Source organism: Capricornis sumatraensis, chromosome 17 (genome assembly GCF_032405125.1).
Source record: "Capricornis sumatraensis isolate serow.1 chromosome 17, serow.2, whole genome shotgun sequence".
Lineage (NCBI taxonomy): Eukaryota > Metazoa > Chordata > Mammalia > Artiodactyla > Bovidae > Capricornis > Capricornis sumatraensis.
The window spans coordinates 17,618,166-17,640,526 of NC_091085.1; the positions used below are offsets into that span (position 1 = coordinate 17,618,166).

A 22,361-nucleotide genomic window follows, 5' to 3' on the forward strand; every position below is an offset into this window, starting at 1 on the left:
CTGTGTATTCTCAACTATACAGGACATTACTTGCTCTCTGCCTACTTAATACCATTAAGGAAAAAGAGGAAGAGTATATCATGCTAGAAGCAATTTTAACTTCAAAATAAATAAATCCTTGGATGTTATTTTATTTCTAAGCACAGTACAAGCTAAGTTAATCCCTCCTGGTCAGAGAAAAGAATGAATGGAAAAATATGAAATTAAATTTTCTAGTGGTAATAGCTCAAACTCACCAGCTAAGAATTGGAGAGCATTTTAATGGAGCTGTAAAATAAGCTCTAATTGGGACATAGGTGCAGAGGGTCTGCACATTAATTCTGCAGGGTTTGCACCTGAAAATGAGAAGCCAATTAATATGAGATGGTTCCTTCAATGTTTGATTCTTTCAGACCATGGCAATTTCACTTAAAAACCTAGGAACCATAATTTGTAAAATATTGATATATATTCCAAATGCATGACTTTAGTTACCACGCTTGTGCTTTTATTCAGACAATTCAAGAATAAAAGTTCTTCAACTTTCAGTCCTAATTCTAAACAGCTTGAAACCTAACAAAGCTAGAGGGTTTGAGCTCAAGGTCTGACCACTTCCGCTCTGAGTTAGTGCCCCTGATGTTTGGCCACCTCACCCTCAAAAAGGGCTTCCCTGATAGCTCAGTTAGTACAGAATATGCCTGCAATGCGGGAGACCTGGTTTCAATCCCTGGGTTGGGAAGATTCCCTGGAGAAGGGAAAGGCTACTCACTCCAGTATTCTTGCCTAGAGAATACCTTGGACTGCATAGTCCATGGGGTCGCAAAGAGTTGGACACAAATGAGCGACTTTGACAAAATTTTAAGATGCACTTAATGCCTATTTTCTAAAAACAAATATCTTAGGGTTTGTTTGGGGACTGCTTGGGGGTGGGGGGAGGGAAGCATCAATTTTGAAGGGCATTAATCAAAATAAAAGTACCAATTTTATTCAGATTATTTAAGTCAAACAGAGTCCACCAGGAAAGGTTTTTCATTATTTTTTGTTTGCTTTTTATACTTAGGAAAAATCAAGAATCTTCTAACAAAAGCTATTGCTGTTGCTGCCGCTAAGTCGCTTCAGTCGTGTCTGACTCTGTACGACCCCATAGACAGCAGCCCACCAGGCTCCCCCGTCCCTGGGATTCTCCAGGCAAGAACACTGGAGTGGCTGCCATTTCCTTCTTCAATGCATGAAAGCGAAAAGTGAAGTCGCTCAGTCGTGTCCGACTCTTAGCGACCCCATGGACTGCAGCCCACCAGGCTCCTCCATACATGGGATTTTCCAGGCAAGAGTACTGGAGTGGGGTGCCACTGCCTTCTTCTATTGGGTTTTACCTAATAAGGGGCTACCCCGGTCGCAGAGCAGTAAAAAGTTCGCCTGCAAAGCAGGATACACAGGAGACGCGTGTTCGATCCCTGGGTCTGGAAGAGCCCCTGGAGGAGGAAATGGCAACCCGCTTCAGTATCCCTGCCTAGAAAATTCCATGGATAGAGGAGCCTGGCAGGCTGTAGCCCCCGGGGTCTCAAAGGGCAGAACACGACTTAGCCCAACCTAATAGGGATGTGTGGATGTTTAACCTTGAGCCTCATTCCCTCTATGCCTGAGGCACCACGAAAACCTGGCTTCTATTTTTTAGACAAAATAAAAACTTGGGCAGAACATCATGAGGAGGAATAAAATGCCACAGGAGTGAAAGTTAAACCTGTCACAAAGCTGTAAAAGTATCTTGAGAAAATTAGAGGGATTTTTTTAACTGTAAATAAGAAAATGTTAATTTCTGAGGTAAACAGTATAACTCAGTGGCATAGCTAGAAATGGGATGTCATGAACAAGGAGACAATAAATTGCTGAATAAAGAAAATATGAGAGACAGACAGAGGTAGAAAGGAGAACTATTCAGAAAAGAGCACCTGCACTTGACCAATGACAAAGAGGTGAGCTGTCCACCCCTTCTGTGAGGCCTGGGGCAGCAGGGCCCTTGATAACTCATTCCCTGCTGCGTAGCCACGAGCTAAGCGCCTCATCCTGGAATAGGGCCTAGGTTCTCTCTGTATCCTCAGGTGCTAGAAGTCTGCCCAGCTCATAATGGCATTCAAAAGTGTTTGTTTTACGAAGCGGGAGTCTCTCACAAAATTATATAATATAAAGAACAGCATTTCTGGATCAACTGCCTGCTGCTGGTGATAAAGTCGCCATGAATGCCCAAGTTGAGTTTCCCATATGTGTTAAGGGAAACACTGACTGAAACCGCTCAGCCTGGCCAAGCACCATAGTGACCATTTGCAACAGGAGTTCCTGGTAAGGAATGTGGAACTAACAAGCCCCCACCAACTGGAAGAGTTCAGGAAAGGTAAAAAGACACAGGAGATGCTAGTCCACACGTCCTCCCAGAATCCTCCTCTTTGGAACCCATCTTGCCTGAGTGATCAGTCAGAATGATTGACCAGAGACAACTTGGAAACTAACCCCATCACTAAAAACCCCAAGTCTGGAAGCCACGTGGCAGAGCCACCCTCCTGGGCTCCTTGACCCGGCTGCTCTCCACCCAGGCGCCCCTTGCCAATAAAGTCTCTTGCTTTGCCAGTATGGGTATCTTGAATAATTCACTTCCAAGTGTTAAACAAGAACCCATTCTCAGGTCCTGGAGGGGGCCCCCCTTCTTGCAACATATGGACACATTCTCTCTCCTTCAGAACAGTGTTAGACCAGGTCCTCTAAAAAGCAGACACCAAGACTGGATTAGAAAGACAAGGTATTTGAGAAATGTCTACGAGAGAAAAGGGGGAAGGAGCCAGGGGAGGCTGGAAGTCATTAGATATCCATGAATGTCTGGCCCCAGGGAAAGGAGACAAGGAAGGAAGGAACGTGGGGTGGGTGCCCGTGGGGTTAGACTGCAGCGCAGTTCTAGAGAAAGTTCGACTAGACCATCAGGGACTCCTCGAGGCCTGGCTGCCTGCCAGAGGACTCCAGTCCCCAGGAACGAGCCTGCTTTCGTACCTCTGCTCTGCTCATTCACAGGCTGGGGGCAGATGTGGGAACCGTGGTCTCCACACTAATGCAGCGATGGAACCTCGCAGCAATGAGGCCCAGTGGTGATTCCACTTCCTGCAACAGGAGATCAAGTCTGCCGCTGCTCCCAATTCCATATTCCTTCCACTTCTCCCCTGGGCCTCTAACAGTCCCCACCACAACGGTACTACTGTGTTTCATTAAATCTAACAAGCCACTAAAACTAAGACACTCCATATTTTCCTATACTATTAAAAGAAATGCTGCCAGTAACATCATTCACTATCAACTCTAAGAACTTTTATTTACTGAAAATGATCTTTGGGAGTCAAATATATTTTTATCATACATCTTTTTTTTTTTAATTTTTTTTGATGTGGCCCATTTTTAAAGTCTCTATTCAGTTTGTTATAATATTGCTTCTGTTTTATGTTTTTGTTTTTTTGGCCGTGAGGGATATGGGATCTTAGTTCCCCAACCACGGGTCGAACCTACACATTCTACATGGAAGTCTTAAGCATTGAACCACAGGGAAGACCCTCATGTTCCCTTCTTGGGCGTACATTTTTAAAACAACAATAGGCAGAATATATCACAGATATTTCTAAAGCTTCTTCAGAGTCCAACTCTTCTCAGTTTCAGCTCAGTCACCAATATCTGGTTTTCCCCACGTATTTGTTTTCCTTCTGTGCCATCAGCTGAATCATTTCTTTGAAGAATGCTCCATTGTGGTACTCGGATTTTCTTTCAAAATGATGGCACCCGATCTTTAGGTAATAATACTGGCACTTCCCTGACCCACCCAGAAGGCCTCAATGGTGTTCCAACCACCCACAGAATTTATATTTCTTCCTTCAGTGGTCCTTAAGTGGTCTGTTGACTAAACTAGTGAGAGGTTACTATTGTCCGAACAGGCCAGGTAACAACCAAATTCATGTTTCTTCCTGACCGCTGCCTGGGGAGGGGCAGCAGCTGTAAGAACACATACATCTGACCCATATTCAAAGGTGGAGGTGGGGGTATTCAATCTCATGAGGAGCTAAAGGCAAGGAATACTGTCACTGGACTAGCAGAAGATGGGATAAAGATTCTCTTTGTATCTCTGTCACCAACTTACTTTGTGATATAAGTCAAATCATTCCATGGAATTCTCCAGGGAAGAATACTGGAGTGGGTTGCCATTCCCTTCTCCAGGGGAATCTTTCTGACTCAGGGATCGAACCTGAGTCTGCGGCATTGCAGGCGGATTCTTAACCGTCGGAGCCACCAGGAAGCCCAAGTCAAATCATTCCACTTCTTCCAGTTCCTGTTCCTTTCCTTTTTTGGAATGATGGGATTACACCCAAGTTTCCCCTAAGCTCTCCCTCGTCTCTGTTTTAGGAGCCAAAGCCATACTGCTGAAGTGCTACACGACAGGACCTGAATGAAAGTCTTTGCCTCAGGAAACTGTGGCCGCAGCTGAACAGATTCCCACTAATGTGGATGAGACGGCTGACTGAGCAGGCTGGTTACATTCTGGTCCTGCTGGGGGAGAATGTGTGTAGCCAGTGTGTGTGTCTGTGTGTGTCTGTGGGAGGCGGGGGCAAGTGGAAGGGTCCAGGCCTGCTTTTTACTCCTTCACATCAGTACTAACTGGTTCATCCCAAGAGCTGGCTGATTCCTCAGAAGCAGAGGAGAAGCCCAAACAGCTGAAATTCAGGAACCGCAAGTTTCAAGGGAAGTAGCATCTGACGATGACAGGGCTGCAAGGCCACGGATGACCCTGAGTCACCAGCACTGAGAACACTGAGTCAGGAAGCCAGGCCTCACGCGAGAGGGCCAGGGAGGAGCCCAGGCCACCCACCGGGGATGTCCACACACAAGTCACAGTGGTGGTATCAGAATGGTTCGAGCGCATTACATTTATTGTACACTTTGTTTCTGTTTTGATTATGACATCAGCTCCACCTCAGATCAGCAGCATTAGATCCGGAAGTTGGGGACCCCAGCTCTATAGGATTCTAGGTCAGAAAAAAATCCAACTCTCAAAAGGTGCATTCCTGAAGAACAAGGTTCACCATGACATCTGCATGTGGCTGAATTATAGCGGATTTCCCAGAAAAACAGTGTTGTCAAGTTGTAAAGGTCAGTTATGAGAAAAATTTCTTCATAAATATAGATCACTGACAGTTTTTACACTGAACTGACAAAAGTTTTCATAAATAAGTTGAAGGTAGATTCTTTCCCACCTGAATTGTGCCTGCCAAGGGATTCATTTATCTGTAACAGAACTAATTAAATTAGATTTGATATACTGTATAAAATATAAATAGATGACATGAAAGGCAGTATTTCTAATGGCATGTAATGTCTTTACAGGAATTCGGAAGCAATTACTAAACACAAACTAAAGAACACTGTAATAACTAAAGAACACTGTAATTCCTAGCAGCAAAGGGACTTTCCTGGTGGTCTAGTGGTTAAGAATCCACCTTGCACTACAGGAGACTTGAGTTAGATCCCTGCTCAGGGAGCTAGATCCCACATGCCGAGGGGCAACCAAGCCCCTGCACCACAACTAAGAGGCCCACGTGCCTCAACAGGAGATTCCACAAGATGCAACAGAGATCTCGCGTGCTGCAACTAAGACCTAATGCAAATAAATAAACACGTAAAATTTCTAACAGCAGAAATTCGTTCCATTAAAGCAAACTAGATATAGTCCAAAATACTTTGGAAATGACAAGTTAAAACTTAGGGTCATAAAGACTACTGTAACCTCCTGAGAGGCACAAAGTCAACAAAAAGCAATTCACAGTGGCTCCAGCTTTCAGACCGTGGTGCTGGAGAAGACTCTGGAGAGTCCCATGGACAGCAAGGAGATCAAACCAGTTAATCATAAAGGAAATCAGCCCTAAATATTCATTGGAAGGGCTGATGCTGAAACTCCAATACTTTGGCCACCTGATGTGAAGAGCCAACTCACTGGAAAAGACCCTGATGTAGGGAAAGATCAAAGACAAGAGGAGAAGGGGGTGACAGAGGATGAGATGGTTGGATGGCACCACCAACTCAGTGGACATAAGTTTGAGCAAGCTGCAGGAGATAGTGAAGGGCAGGGAAGCCTGGCTTGCTGCAGTTCACAGGGTCACAAAGAGTGGGACACAACTGAGAGACTCAACAACAGCAGAAACTTTCAGACAGATCCAGCTCCCAGACTAAGAAGGCCAGTGGAGATTTCTCAAGCACCCCAGGCCAGTGGTGCAGAGGTAGAAATGCCGCACAACAACCTGGAGGGGTTATTAGAACACAGCCTGTCATGCCCCACCCCAGAGTTCCTGATTCAGTAGGTCTGGAGAGGCGCCGAGAAGTCTGCGTTTCCAGCAAGTTCCCAGTTCCACCACTGGTCCAGGGACCCCGCCTGGAGAAGCATCACCTGAAGTGGTAGTAAAGACCGAATGTCACGGAAATTTCTCCCCAGTGGTAAACGATACTTAGTTCACATTAACACGCATGGGCTTCACTAGTGGTTCAATCAGTAAAGAGTCTGCCTGCAACACAGAAGACCCAGGTTTGATTCCTGGCTCAGGATGATCTCCTGGAGAAGGAAATGGCAACCCACTCTAGTATTCTTGCCTGGAAAATTCCATGGACAGAGGAGCCTGACGGGCTGCAGCCCGTGGGGTCACAAGAGTCAGACACGACTGAGTGACCAACACACACACAACCCACATATATTGTTTTAATAACGCCATGAAGCATTTTTGAAACTTTAAAATTGTCATAGAAAGTTTGAAACAAAAATCAGGGTCAAAACCCCCAAAAGATACAGAAATCACACAAGCATTTGCTTCCAGAAGATCCTTGAGACAATATAAGAATGCTGAGAAAGGAGTGAAGCATATCAGAATGAGTTGAGGAAACACCCATCGTGCCTTGCCTGGAAGCATCCAAACTGCTGGGTTAGACAAAAAGTCCACTGGGTCTGTAAGAGTGTACAGAAAAACCCAAACTAACTTTTTGGCCAACCCAATATTAACTAAAGTCTTCAGGACTCAACCTAGTGCTTTCTTTATCAGGACATAAGCTCAGGGTCCATCACCCAGCAAGTGTTTCCTGGCCCAGTGTGTTCACAAAAGTAAAATCCGTGGTGGGGAAAAACATGCCGAAGAAAAAACAGAAAGGAAGAGGTCTCAAAAGCCTGAAGATTCTGTGCACACACAGACAGCTCAAGAGGGAGAAGGATGCAACTGAGGGACAAGATGCCCGCCTACGTTTGGACACCACTGGGCAAGCTCTCGCTTCTCTCTCCAGACACACCCGCCTCCCCCAAGCTTCCCTGCACCTCTGGGCCTCGTGCAACTGCCCTGATGTACCAGAACTCCCAGATACTCAGCATCACTGAAAAATCCCCGATTTACAGCAACGGACAAAAATTAAAAAGGCAGGATGACAGGACTCACACGGAGAAGTAAATACAACATGAAGGGCTTTCAAAAGATCATCATCAACACAACGGCACTATTTTAAATGTCCCTAAATTCCTGGCCAGCTGCCCACTGCAGATAAGTACGGCATGTCCTGCCCCGCCAGGGAGAGCATGTCCGGAATTCTGGCAAGGGAACACCACACAGGACTTCTCTCAGGGGATATGTACGGAAGTGACACAGGCATCCCGTGGACTTGGCTCTCCACCTCAACAGTTGGCAACGTGATCAGGAAAAAACTACTCACTTGGAAACACTGTCCTGAAAAAGGGCAATATTGGCCTTTTCAAGGACATGGCACATCCGTTCATAGAAATTTGACTTTCACGCATGGAGGGAACCACTGACTTCCTAGACTGGCATTCTCTCCACTTTCTAACACTTCATTTTAACAGCTACAGAGCTGGACACCATTGGTCGGGGGAGGATATACAAACACAGCTTCCCTCTTCCCCACATTCAATCCATTTTCCCTTAAGGAAGAAACTGAGGATTTCCCTGGTGGTCCAATGGCTAATACTCTGCGCTCCCAATGCAGCGCACCCGGGTTCAATCCTTGGTCAGGGAACTAGATCCCACAATGCAGCAACTAAAGATCCCATATGCCACAACTGAGACCCAGTGTAGCCAAATAAGTAAATGTTAAAAAAAAGAAAGAAAAAAGAAATGAAACGAAACTGGGGCTTCATTTCCATCTTTCATTCCCAGGCTAACTCCAATATATCAACTCAGACCAGAAACAATGTCTCTAAAGTGCCTTCCCCAAATTCCCCAGTAACTTTCCACAATGCACACGTTAGGCAATCTCCCCAATGCAGCACTAACCACTCAAGGCTCAGAACTACGCCTTTGTCTTGATGGCCCTTGACACAGAGTGTTTGCCAAACTACATACATGTATCCAGCCCACTGAGGCATACATGAGGCCTGTGATCACACACACCTGGCACCTCAAAACAGAGAAGCATGTGTTCCTGATTGCTGAGCGTCCAGGCTCATGTCTTTATCCCTTAAAGCCCCAAAACATATTTTAACATTTATTTAGGAGATGAAAAGCTTCTTTAAAAATATGTGGCACCAGTCTTTGCCTTCTAAAACACAGATTATATTAATGACTTAATTGTAAATATATTAGTATTATGCTGTACCATCATTTAATTTAGGACTTCAGGAAATACTCATCACTGTTTTAAAAACTGAAGTACAATTGGTTTACGCTGTTAATTTCTGCTGAACAGAAAAGTAATTCAGTTACACATACATATTTTTTTATATTCTTTTCCATTATGGTTTATCTCAGGATATTGAATATAGTTCCTGTGCTACAGAGTAGGATCTTGTTGTTTAAGCAGTCTATATGTAAGAGTTTGCATCTGCTAATCCCAAACTCCCAGCCTATCCCTCCCCCCACTCCCCTAGCAACCACAAGCCTGATGTCCATGAGTCTGCTTCTGTTTCACACACAGGTTCATTTGTGCCCTGTTTTAGATTTCACACATCAGTGATATCATACGGTATTTGTCTCTTTCTGACTTACTTCACTTAGCATGATACCCTCTATTTCCATCCATGTTGCCACAAACGGCATTATTTTGTTCTTCTTTATGGCTGAGTAATATTCCAGTGTATGGGGGGGGGGGGGTCTACACACCACATCTTCTTTATCCATTCATCCATCAATGGACATTTAGGTTGCTTCTATGTCCTGCCCACTGCAAACAGTGCTGTGTGAATATACAGGTTCATATATCTTTCTGAATCATAGTTTTGTCCAGATATGTGCTCAGGAGTAGGATCTCCGGATCATATGGTAACTCTATTTTTATTCTTTTGAGGAACCATCATATTGCTCTCCATGCTGGCTGCACCATTATACATCCTCACCAACCATGCAGGATGGTTCCTCTTTCTCCACACCCTCTCCAACATTCCTTTGTAGATATTCTGATGGCCATTCTGCTCAGAATGAGATGTTGCCTCACTGCAGTTTTGATTTGCCTTTCTCTAATAATTAGTGATGTGGAGCATCTTTTCACATATCTACTGACTAATCACTTTTAAAGATTAAGTGACATGAAGATTTTGCTAAACTCCTGGAACCAATTTCAGAGTATCTCTACCTCTATTTCACAGCTGTCATTTTCCATGCTTTTCAAATATGTGACTTTTAACATGCTGCTGTTTTGTAACAATTTTAAGAAAAACAAGAGTTTTCCAAAGTTCTCAGAAAGTACTAGCATCCATTTTAGCTCCTGAAAAAACTTCCTTGCGGGTATGAGTTTGTTAAACTATACAAAGAACCCCACCCCCAAGTCTCTACCCCACAAACTCCGGTTCAAACACAACTTCTTTCATAAAGCCCTTCCCAGGAAGCACAGGCTCCACTATTCGCCTCTCCAGGCAACCACACCCTGTACTTCTGTTTAGCACTTACTATAATAAATTTTAATTCACTTTTTACCAGTTACTCAAGACCACATTGGACACTTGTTGAGGCACCTCTCTTTTCTTACTCAAAAGTTTCAGGCTGGATTCTGGTAAAGCATCAAAGATTTTTTTGTTGACTAAGTGATCAAAGGTTATGTAACAAAAGTAGCCATAATAATGCCATGCGATGTTCATGGTTTAAAAACAAGCAATCACTGACTATAAAGTTAGAAAGAAACACCAAATAATGTCAACATGGGTTAAATGCCATTTTTTTAACACTCATCATTATTCATTTTATTATTATAACTCACTGATAACTCAGGTAGTAGTGCTATTAACAAATGGAACAATATCAGGAATTCAAGTCAAGAGGGAAAGAGAGGAAGAAAAATCTATATATTAAATGGACTTAGAAACTTATCAATCAAATGCAGTGTCTTTGGATCCGGATTCCAACAAATCCAACTGTTACGGGAAGGAGGTAACAGGAGAGACAAAATGCAAATACTCAGGGGCGTATTTACATTTTCCCATGATACTCATGGGTAAAAATGAATATGGCCTAATTTTTTGTAATCTCAAAGAACTACTGTTTATTTTTAGGTGTGACAAGGATTCAGTTCAGTTCAGTCGCTGAGTCGTGTCCAACTCTTTGGGACTCCACGAACCGCAGCACGCCAGGCCTCCCTGTCCATCACCAACTCCCGGAGTTCACCCAAACCCATGTCCATTGAGTCGGTGATGCCATCCAACCATCTCATCCTCTGTCATCCACTTCTCCTGTCCTCAATCTTTCTCAGTATCAGGGTCTTTTCAAATGAGTCAGTTCTTCGCATGAGGTGGCCAAAGTACTTGTTTCAGCTTCAACATCAGTCCCTCCAATGAACACCCAGGACTGATCTTTAGGATGGACTGGTTGGATCTCCTTGCAGTCCAAGGGATTCTCAAGAGTCTTCTCCAACACCACAGTTCAAAAGCATCAATTCTTCGGCGCTCAGCTTTCTTCACAGTCCAACTCTCACATCCATACATGACCACTGGAAAAACCATAGCCTTGACTAGATGGACCTTTGTTGACAAAGTAATGTCTCTGCTTTTTAATGTGCTGTCTAGGTTGGTCATAACTTTCCTTCCAAGGAGTAAGCGTCTTTTAATTTCATGGCTGCAATCACCATCTGCAGTGATTTTGGAGCCCAAAAAAATAAAGTCTGACACTGTTTCCCCATCTATTTACCATGAAGTGATGGGACTGGATGCCATGATCTTAGTTTTCTGAATGTTGAGCTTTAAGCCAACTTCTTCACTCTCCTCTTTCACTTTCATCAAGAGGCTCTTTAGTTCTTCTTCACTTTCTGCCATAAGGTGGTGTCATCTGCATATCTGAGGTTATTGATATTTCTCCTGACAATCTTGATTCCAGCTTGTGCTTCCTCCAGCCCCGCGTTTCTCATGATGTACTCTGCATATAAGTTAAATAAGCAGGGTGACAATATACAGCCTTGACGTACTCCTTTTCCTATTTGAAACCAGTCCGTTGTTCCATGTCCAGTTCTAACTCTTGCTTCCTGACCTGCATACAGATTTCTCAAGAGGCAGGTCAGGTGTTCTGGTATTCCCATCCCTCTCAGAATTTTCCACAGTTTATTGTGATCCACACAGTCAAAGGCTTTGGCATAGTCAGTAAAGCAGAAATAGATGTTTTTCTGGAACTCTCTTGCTGTTTTGATGATCCAGCGGATGTTGGCAATTTGATCTCTTGTTCCTCTGCCTTTTCTAAAACCAGTTTGAACATATGGAAGTTCACGGTTCACATATTGCTGAAGCCTGGCTTGGAGAATTTTAAGCATCACTTTACTAGTGTGTAAGATGACTGCAATTGTGCAGTAGTTTGAACATTCTTTGGCATTGCCTTTCTTTGGGATTGGAATGAAAACTGACCTTTTCCAGTCCTGTGGCCACTGCTGAGTTTTCCAAATTTGCTGACATATTGAGTGCAGCACTTTCACAGCATCATCTTTCAGGATTTGAAATAGCTTAACTGGAATTCCATCACCTCCACTAGCTTTGTTCATAGTGATGCTTCCTAAGGCCCACTTGACTTCACATTCCAGGATGTCTGGCTCTAGGTGAGTGATCACACCATCGTGATTATCTGGGTCGTGAAGATCTTTTTTGTACAGTTCTTCTGTGTATTCTTGCCACCTCTTCTTAATATCTTCTGCTTCTGTCAGGTCCATACCATTTCTATCCTTTATTGAGCCCATCTTTGACAAGGATATTGTAGTTCAAAAGAGCATTCTCTTTGAGAGTTATGATAAAACAATATAATACTGGATTCTCTGTCAAAATAATGGGGTGGGGTGGTGAGGAGTTCAGGAGAAACAGGACTGCCTGTGCGGCAGTGCCCATTGAAGGCGAGCACTGAGGATGCATAGTTTAATTCTATTTCTCCGTCTGCACATGCTCACAATTTTCCAAACTAAACAGTTTAGATACTAACTTTAAGGAAGCACTAGGTGTCCGCTGCACTCCCTGGTCGGTGGCGGCCGCCCTCCACTGCTTTCTGGCTCTGGTTTGTCTCCTGCCGTCTGGGAGCTGCCATCCCCACACAGGAGCTGTGACATGCTGTCCCATTCTTTTCTGAGGTTCATGGCCTTATACAGACACCATCTCGTTCTTACTTCTACCCTGCACTGGAAACCCAGGCCTGTCACCTTCATTCTGCCTGAGACATAGGCCCAATCAACCCCCGGTGCCGCTGAAGATTCAATCAACAGGTCAGCTGCCCAACAGCTCTGAGACCCACACTTTTCTTTATCAGACAGCCTGGAGCTAATACCACATTCCAGCCAATTTGTCTCATGGCACAGAAACCAGAGATACAGTTGTCCCTCAGAATCCAGTGGGGACTGTTCAAGGATTGCCACGGATACCAAAATCCAAGGATGCTGAAGTTCCTTACATAAAAATGGCATAATACTTGCATATAACCTATACGTATTCTCCTATATACTTTAAATCATCTCTAGATGACTTGCAATACATAATAAAAGCAGACAGACCTCAGAGGTTCAATTTTAGAAAACTGGAATTGCAGGCTCAATTCCAGATAACTGTAATAAAGCAAATGTTGCAAGAAAGCAAGTCACACATATTTTGTGATTTCCCAGTATACACAGCTATGTTTTTAATACGAAGGGAAAGTGTTAGTTGCTCAGTCATGTACGACTCTTTGTGACCCCATGGACTGTAGCCCACCAGGCTCCTCCATCCATGGGATTCTCCAAGCAAGAATACTTGGGCAGGTTGCCATTTCCTTCTCCAGGAATCTTCCCAACCCAGGGATCAAACCTGGGTCATCCACATTATAGGCAGATTCTTTACCATCTGAGCCATCAGTTCACTGAGTGTGCAATAGTATTATATCTTTAAAAAGCAATATACATACCTTAACTTAGAAATATTTTACTGCTATAAAATGCTAACCATCACCTGAGCTGTCAGTGAGTCATGATCTCTTTGCCGCAGTGCCATCAAAGATCACTGATCACAGATGGCCACAACAAATGTATTAACAGTGAAAAAGTTTGAACTTTAACAAGAACTATCAAAATATGACCGAGTCAAAAAGGGAGCAAATGTCATTGGGAAGATGGCACCTAAAGACTTGCTTAACTTAAGGTCGCCACAAACCTGCAATAAAAACACAGTATCTGGAAAGCACAATAAGGCCTAACGAACATACTATGTAAACAGTTGTGACTACAATGTATATGATAGACAAAGAGTTTCAGCATGTATACAATGCAAGTTTTACTTTTGGGAACTTGCCGGAATTTTTTTTCAAATACTTTTGATCTGCCAAGGCAAACTCCACGAATACAGAGCACCAGCTACAGAATATCACCCTGTGTTTCTGTAGAGTTAAACTCCAGCACCATTCTGCCTAAACTTCTCCTCCCCCAGGTACCAAGATGCCATCATAGTTCTCCACTGCAAAGATTTCCTTCCCACGCCACTCTAGAGGTAATGGTGCCCCGACCCGCTCCCTGGCTCCTTGCCCTTCTCAATTGTGTTTTTCTTTTCTTTTCTTTTTTTTCTTTGGCCTCATCAGGTGGCTTGTGAGCTCTTAGTTCCCAGACCAGGAATTGAACCCAGGCTCTCAGCAGTGAGAGCAGAGTCCTAAACACTGGACTGCCAGGTAATTCCCTCAATTTTATTTTGTAGCACTTACTGCTACTTGACAGTAAGTTTGTCTATCACCTCTCCTTTCCAAACTATAGCCTCCCTGAGGGCAGGGACTTCGCCTGGTTTGCCTCTGTGTCCTCAGATTCTCAAGAGTAACTGAAGCATAAAAGCAGATCAAACACATATGCAGAATGCTCAGGAAAATAGGACTAAAGGTCAAAGAGGGTTGAGAACAAAACACTGATACTATTAACATTAACTAAGAACATGCGCTTTCCCCACCCACACGCCCACACCCACTTCATGCCCTAACAGGGTGATTTCATGGCACTACTTTTATCCACTCTGACATTTAGACTGTTGAAAAGAGCTGAAGAATCAGTGACTACAGGGGCATATTAATAATAGCTGAATATGTCAGTTTGTGACAGAAAAGAACCCTGTGCAAGCACAGTACCTTCACGTGCCTGCTTCAGTATTTACAACAGACACAACTCATCTCAGAATTTAGGGTGCAGTGTGAATTACGTTACACCCTTTAGAGGCCATGGGTATTAGTTATTTTAAGTAAAAAATCAGTGCATTCTACTGCATATACAATAGACTAATAAGGACCCCCTGTATAGCAAGCACCGAAAACTCTACTCAACACTCTGTAATGGCCTATATGGGAGAAGAATCTTAAAAAGAGTAGATGTATTTGTGTATGTATAACTGATTGACTTTGATGTACACTTGAAATTAATACCGTATCGTAAATTAACTATACACCAATAAAAAAATTTTAATTAAAAATAGGTTTTAAAAATAAACAACATTTGGTTGTGCAACTTGGGGTAAAAACAATCAGCGCCTTGCTCCTCCTTCTCCTACTACAATCCTACCAGCTAGAAATCCCGACCAGCAGCTGGCCTTGTGACAGCAACATCTAGGAAGCGGGCAGGCGGATCAGAGCGTCTGGTTCTAGCCCGACCTGACTCTGGCCCTCAGCTGCCACGTGATCCTGGGCAAGGCACTGCACCTGTTTCCTCATCTGTGAATCAGGGGGCAATCACAGGGTCTATATCACAAGGCTGATATGAGAATTAAAGGGCTGAGTAACAGGTACACAGCCTAGACCAGCACCAGGCACAGGGTGAGGGTCAATTCTCTCAGCTGTCACGTTCAGGAGTATGACCACCACACCTGAACTCTCTCAAACACTTACGTGTGCACGCTCAGTCGCCCAGTCACATCTGACTCTTTGCATCCCCAGGACTGGAGCCCACCAGGCTCCTCTGTCCATGGGATTCTCCAGGCAAGAATACTGGAGTGGGTTGCCATTTCCTCCTCCAGCTTATTCACTTACACTTTAACACAATTCTAGGAAGTACTCATTCTCGAGAACACAGAAAAAATAGACTGTCTTTCTTTTTTAAGGCCTGAAAAACCTGGTGACAGTACAGTGTATCATAATCCAATGGGGATTCTGCTGTAAATCTCTGTTGAGTGAATGAATGTCAGGAGACAAATACAAGTTTTTAAGAAATGTTGGTAAATACTATTCAACGCACTCAGAATTCATGTGAAATGAGATCATGCACACAGTTCACTCAGCAGAGCCCTGGGCACAAGGAGGGCACTCCACGGAGGGGGGCTATTACTACTCCTGTTGGGAGAGTGTATTTCAAGGCAAAGTGGGATTTTAAAGTCTTGCAAGCTCAAGTTCTCTTCCTCTGCACACAGCCTAGAAACCCCCAGAATGAGGCAAGTTCCAACACTGCCCTGCTATCCCTCTGCCTCTCCATAAGTTGTCCTTTTTGTTGGTTTTTTTTTTTTTTACTGCACTGGCTCTTTGTTGCTGCCCATGAGTTTTCTCTAGCTGGGGTGAGTAGGGGCCACTCTCTAGTTGCAGCATGTGGGTTTCTCGTTGCAGTGGTTTCCCTTGTTGCAGCACACAGGGTCTAGGGTACACAAGCTCAGTAGCTGTGGTGTGGGCTCAGCAGTTGCAGCTCAAAGGCTTAGATGCCCCGAGACAAGTGGGATCTTAGTTCCCAGACCAGGGACCAAAGCCAAGTGCCCTGCATTAGCAGATGGATTCTTAACCACCAAACCAGCAGGGAAGTCCTTCCATCAGTTTCCTGCTTTTGTCTTCGTGATATGTTAAGATGATTCTTCATGAGACTTGATTTCAATGCAACTGCTCCAGGGCTAACAAAAATCTAGGAAGTGTTGATACAGTTCAAAACACCTTTTTACAGATGAAGACACAGGGCCTTGGTTGAGAGGTTCAGAAACTTGTCTAAGATCTCACCATGAGCAGCACCACTAGGGAACTAGAAGTCCAGGCTCCCTGAACCTCACCCAGGCTTGCTTCCATTACCAGGTTCTACTCATCCACAGATATATGCACCAAAACCTCCTCCAGAACCAGCTTCTACACTCAGATTTCCCCCCATTTAGATGTGTCCATGAATACCCCACCACTCACCATGATCTCCCTCTGCTCTTCCAGATTCTTCAAAAAATTAGAAAATTCACGCAAGGAAGCATCTGCAAGGAGAAAGGCATCATTATTTTGTGGCCAAAGCAAAGGAAAGCCAACAAAAACCTCGTCTTTACGTACCTATGCAGCGTTCATCGTCAGTCTCTGCATCTCCGATAAACTCAAATTTGAAGTCTCTGAGGGAGTGCGCAAACTTCCGCTGGGCTGCCGAGAGACCTGGAAAGACAGATGGAGTGACCACGGGCGTCCTTGCTTCCAGTCGAGGTTTAGCATGAACTGATTCCTCCCCAGATGCCAGAGCTGTGGAGCTCTCCTCCACATGAGCTGTGATGAGACACAACCCAGCTCCTCAGCCAAGGGGCCCGGCATCCCACCTGGGCACTCCCTGGGAGCTTGTCTGCTATGTTCTAGGATGGAGCAGTTGCTGGAGAAATATCTATATTGCTCCCAAAAGCACTCTCCCAATCTCTGCTCACTCAGGTCAGAAGGTGGGCCAATTCAAGTTCCAGCTATCATGAGGGGCACACTACACGTGACAGCGTCTCCCGAGGCTTGGGATATCCACATAGGTGCCGAGATTTCCAGTATAAACATCCCAAAGCCCAGTCAGCCCACCGGACGCCCTGAACTGACGCTCCAGCTCTGGCTGGAGAAACCCAGAGGATTCAAAGAGCTTTCAAAACAAACAGCAGCAGCGAGGTAAGCCAAAGACCAAGCTTAAATGGCAGAAAGAATTCATTCTCCAAAAGACCTATAGGGCCTCATCTATTTTTTCTTTTTAAATTGATGATTCATAGAAAATAGTGGAAAATTCTACTTCTGTAGCAGGCTAACAGTTATGTTACAGGCCACACACCATACTACAGTATACGTATTTCTTTAACCTCACTCAATACTCAAAATAAAGGTTATTCCCATTTTACCATGGAGATGTTAGCACTAAGGTCACACAGCTACTACAACAGCAAAGGTCTGATTGCTTCCAAAGTCATTTGTATAAAACCCACGCCCCTGCCAGGGTGCAATCCTGTTTCTAAAGCACTTTAACAGCTGTTGCTCCCTGACGCCTGCACCCTGTACGGCTCCTGGCTCACTGCAATGAATACTGACAGATTGGGTTAAAGTAAACCTTCCTGTCCAGCAAACAGAAAAGCTGAAAACGCAAAACACCAGTCCATAACTGTTGATCAGAGCACTTACACAAAAAATGAATACGGACAAGAAATTGAAGCACTGGGCATGAACGCTGAGGGCTGTTTTTAATAAGATGGTGTAAGATGGTAGCAGCAAAAAGCTTCTCTTTTTTAGTCATCGTATTATAGCTAACAAGCAAGGAGTGAAAGAAAAAATTTCTTATTTTTACATTGGAAAAAACTTTCTAACCAACTCTTTACCTCCACTCATTAAGCACAATGGTTCCCCAATGCCCTCCTTGACAAGCTGCTGCTGCTCACTTCTTCAACTTCCTAAGAACCCTCACCAGTTCTTCCAGCCGCTCTCATGATCTGGTTGCTCATTTTTTTTCTGGCGGCGCTGAGTCCTCACTGTGGCATGTGGGCTTTCTCTAGCGGTGGTTCACGGGCTTAGCTGCCCCGTGGCATGTGGAATCTTCTAAGACCAGGGACGGAACCCGTGTCCCCTGCGTTGGCAGGTGGATCCTTAACCACCAGACGACCAGAGAAGGCCTCTTAATTTTTTCTTAACAGATTCTATTTTAAGGCAGTTTCAGGTTGACAGCAAATTGTGGAGAAGGTAGAAGGTTTTCCCTAGAACCCCTGCCCTGATACGCATAGCTTCCCTCATTGTCAACAGCCTCCACTGTCACAGATTCGGAAACCTCATTCTTCCAAAGCTAAACCAGAAACCTTTCAGAAGGTGAGACAGGATCGTAAGTTCTTACCCTTGGAGTACAGCACAAAAGCACAACCGTCATGTAAAACATGATGGGCTGCAAGCATGGTCCCCTTCTCCAGCCCTCCTTTGTAGGAGGCTTCTCTTGTCAATGGGACTCTTCAGCTCCTTTGGCAACAGGGAGAGTTCTATCCCGCCCCCTGAATCTGGGCTGGTCTTGTGCCCAGAAGATTGTGATGGAAGTGGCACTGCTAATCCGGAACCTCCGGCTTCAGAACTTCGCACATCCCTGCTCCAGTCCATTGAAAGCCTCTGGCCTCCATGTGATCAAGCCCCAGCTGGCCTCCTGAATGGTAAAAGATGTGTGGCCCAGGCCCCCCACTTATTGCCCTATCGGTCAGACATCCCACCCATAGAAGCAGAGCTTCCCGCCTTAAAGGAGGCAGCCCAGACGAGATCACACTGCCCAATGGGCAGAGTCCAAACTGAAATAAAGACTGCTGCTTAGGCCACTAGACAGGGCGGTGATTAGTTACTAAGTAATAAATAGACTAATATAGAAAGGTTAATGAAATTTGACTGTATTAAAATTTTGAAGACATTAAAGAGTAAAGAAAAAGCACACACCAAAGGTACAAACAGCAGCTATGAATCACTGAGGAAGGCAAGTCCCATAACAAGTTGGGCAAAACAGTTGAATAGGCCCTTTGCAAAACGAAACGAAGGAAATCCAAATGGCCCAAAACCACATGAAAAGGTACTCAAACTCATCAGTGATTATAAAAGTGAAAAGAAAACCTCAACAGAGCTCAGTACACTCATCAGATTGGCAAAAATCAGTAAGTCTGGCAACCTCAAGAGTTGGTGTATGCGGAACAACAAAAATTTTCACTTACTGCCAGTAAGGGTAAGAATGGGTATGTGGTGGCGGTGATTTAGTCGCTAAGTCGTGTCCAGCTCTTTGTAACCCCATGGACTGCAGCCCGCCAGGCTCCTCTGTCCGTGGGATTTCCCAGGCAAGGATACTGAAGTGGGTTGCCATTTCCTTCTCCAGGGGAATCTTCCTGACCCAGGGATAGAATACACATCTCCTGCTTGGCAGGCAGATTCTTTATCACTGAGCCACCTGGGAGGCCCAAAAATTGATATAATCACCTTTCAAGTACTCTGGCATTATCTAACAAGTTTGATGAGAACCTACAACCTAAAGCTGTCCTTCCAGGTAAATCCCTAAGATAAACTTTAGCACACATGCACTTACAGATGTGTACTTTCTATAACATACATTCACGCATCAACACAGACTAATCTCACAACGTGGAGAGAAAGAAGGAAGTCCCAAAAGACTCCACAGTATGGCTGTTTCACAAAAAGTTCAAAGCAAGCTCCACTAAACCCTATGTTTAGGTTGCACACACAGGTCACAAAATTACAGAACAATTAAGAACGGTAAGTGAATCATTCTCGCAAAAGTCACACAATGTTCACCACCTGGGACAAGGGCAGAGGATGTAACAGACCGCTACGAGGGGGTTCGAAGGTTATTTTAGTTCATAACCTAGTGGTGAGTCTGCGGATATTTGCTTCCTCATTCTTCTTTAAAGCATACATCTGGCTCCCATATTTCTGTATTTCCACCAAAATTTCACAACTAAACAATAAAAATGTTTAAATCATAAAAATGTAAAGCCTGGGGATTTCCCTGGTATTCCAGTGGTTAAGCTATGCGTTTCAACGGCAGGGGAGCACACGGGTTTGATCCCTGGTCAGGGAACTAATATGCCACATGCCAAGGGGCATGATAAATAAAATAATAAAGGTATATATCTTCTAAAAAAAATATATAAACCCTGGCTATCGAGGCCACTCCAGAGTTAATCCAGGCAAATATATGATTATTCCCTAGGACCGGCCATGCAAGCCTGTCCTTGGTTTACACAAGCCAAACTCACTCCAGACTACCAGGCTTCAAAGTGCTGTCCCATTCTGGAAGGGCTCCTTCCCTGCCCTCACCCCCGTCCGGCTGGCTCCTTCACAGAAACCTACCCCTCGCACCACCCTCCCCAAAATCATCGCCCCTGTGCCCTACACTCCGCTCTGTCCCACAGTGCACGACCTTCCCAGCGCTGCTTACCTGAATCTGCCTCATTTAGTCAGCATTTTCTCGGGGTTCTCTCTCCCCCTGCCTCAGCTTACCTGGGCCCAGAGGCAGCAGCGGGCACCCTTGTGCTTCCCTCTATCTTTGAAACAGGGACCACACAGTTTTTGCTTTTTAGTTCATGCAGCTGTTTCCAAATAGTGAGTGTGTGGGCTTATTATCATTTTTAATAACTTTATCGTATTCCATTCTGCTAATGTTTGCCAGTTCTCAACAGGGGCATGTAATTGGTTCCATTTGTGTGTTTATCTATGTACTTATTTATATATGCCATATATAAACAACATATAAATGCTTATATTATACCTATAGAACCATGTGTTAGTCACTCAGTCGTGTCAGAGGCTCTTTATGACCCCATTGACTCTAGCCTGCCAGGCTCCTCTGTCCAAAGAATTCTTCGGGCAAGAACAGTTGAGTTGGTTGCCATTCCCTTCTCCAGGGGATCTTCCCCACCCAGGGATTGAACCCGGGTCTCCGGCACTGCAGGCAGGTTCTTGACCATCTGAGCCACCAGAGAAGTGCACAGAACCGTAAATGCTGGTATAAAATCTATTTTTCCCCTCTGGAGTCTCTTCCTTTGAGTATTTTATCCAAAACTGCCATGTCAAAAAATACTTCAAGAATCATGCTTTCATAATGTCAGGGCAAGATACTTTCCAGAAAGCTATAATTTAAATGCATCCATTTCTCAACACTTATTTCATAATTCCTAATCTCATTAGTTGAAAATATTTATAACAGCAGAATTGAACTGAATCATATTTGCACAGCTAATATGATACATTTCTTCCTATGTAAATACCATACTTTTCTCTCTTAGCTAGGTATTATAGTTACATCTATTTTTATTTTAGAATATAATTATTTTTCCCCTCCACTGACTTCTTTCCAGTATTATACAGAGTTCTTTACAAAAACTTATTGCTTAAAAATTTCACCACACCAAACTCCAGTTCCATTTAATCATCACAAATTTATCACCTTTTCTGTTAAATAGTACATTCTTTAAAATATTTGTTTTTGGCTACATGAGGTCTTCCTTGTGGCTCCCAGGCACTGCTGCCTGAGGCATGTGGGGTCTTAGCTCCCCGACCATGTCCCCTGCATTGGAAGATGGATTCTTAACCACTGGACCACGAGGGAAATCTCTTTAGTACATTTTAAATCCCTGGTGGCTCAGACAGTAAAGAATCCACCTGCAATGTGGAAGACCTGGGTTTGAACCTTTGCTTGCAAAGATCCCCTGGAGGAGGGCATGGCAACCCACTCCAGTATTCTTGCCTGGAGAATCCCCATGGACAGAGGAGCCTGGTGCGCTAGAGTCCATGACATTGCCAAGAGTGGACACAACTGAGTGACTAAGCACAGCACACTCTCCCATGTAGTTCATACTCTGAGAGATCTCTGCTGCCTTTTCAGACATAACAAAATCATAAGACACTTTTCTACATTTACACAGTCCATTACAAAAGTGCAAAGATGCTCTGTGCCAAAGATACAGGTTTATCATAGCCCATGAAACTCAACCAGTCTGTTACAATGGCTGGCAGAACTCCTCTGTTAGGGGAAGGCAATGAAGGGCCCACTAGATGCGACTACCTTTGTTGAGTGCCTACTCTGTGCTAATGGACTTACAAGTAATATTTCACTTATTTCTTATAACCAGCCTGTAGGGTGAGTGTTGATGTTACCTTATGTTACAAATGGGTTAAGTAGATTCAGAGATAGCTTAGTGACCTGATCAAGGGCACAGA

At 44.2% G+C, this 22,361-nt stretch overlaps 1 protein-coding gene across 1 annotated transcript in view; it reads right to left on the bottom strand.

Annotated features, from left to right (window-relative positions):
* ARHGAP10 (Rho GTPase activating protein 10) overlaps nucleotides 1-22,361 on the bottom strand; it is a 373,837-nt gene that overhangs the window by 264,264 nt on the left and 87,212 nt on the right. The window contains exons 2-3 of the mRNA XM_068989838.1: nucleotides 16,716-16,811; nucleotides 16,581-16,642 (exon numbers count right to left, since the gene is read on the bottom strand). Coding sequence (XP_068845939.1) covers nucleotides 16,581-16,642; nucleotides 16,716-16,811 — 158 coding nt within the window. The remainder of the gene's footprint in view (nucleotides 1-16,580; nucleotides 16,643-16,715; nucleotides 16,812-22,361) is intronic.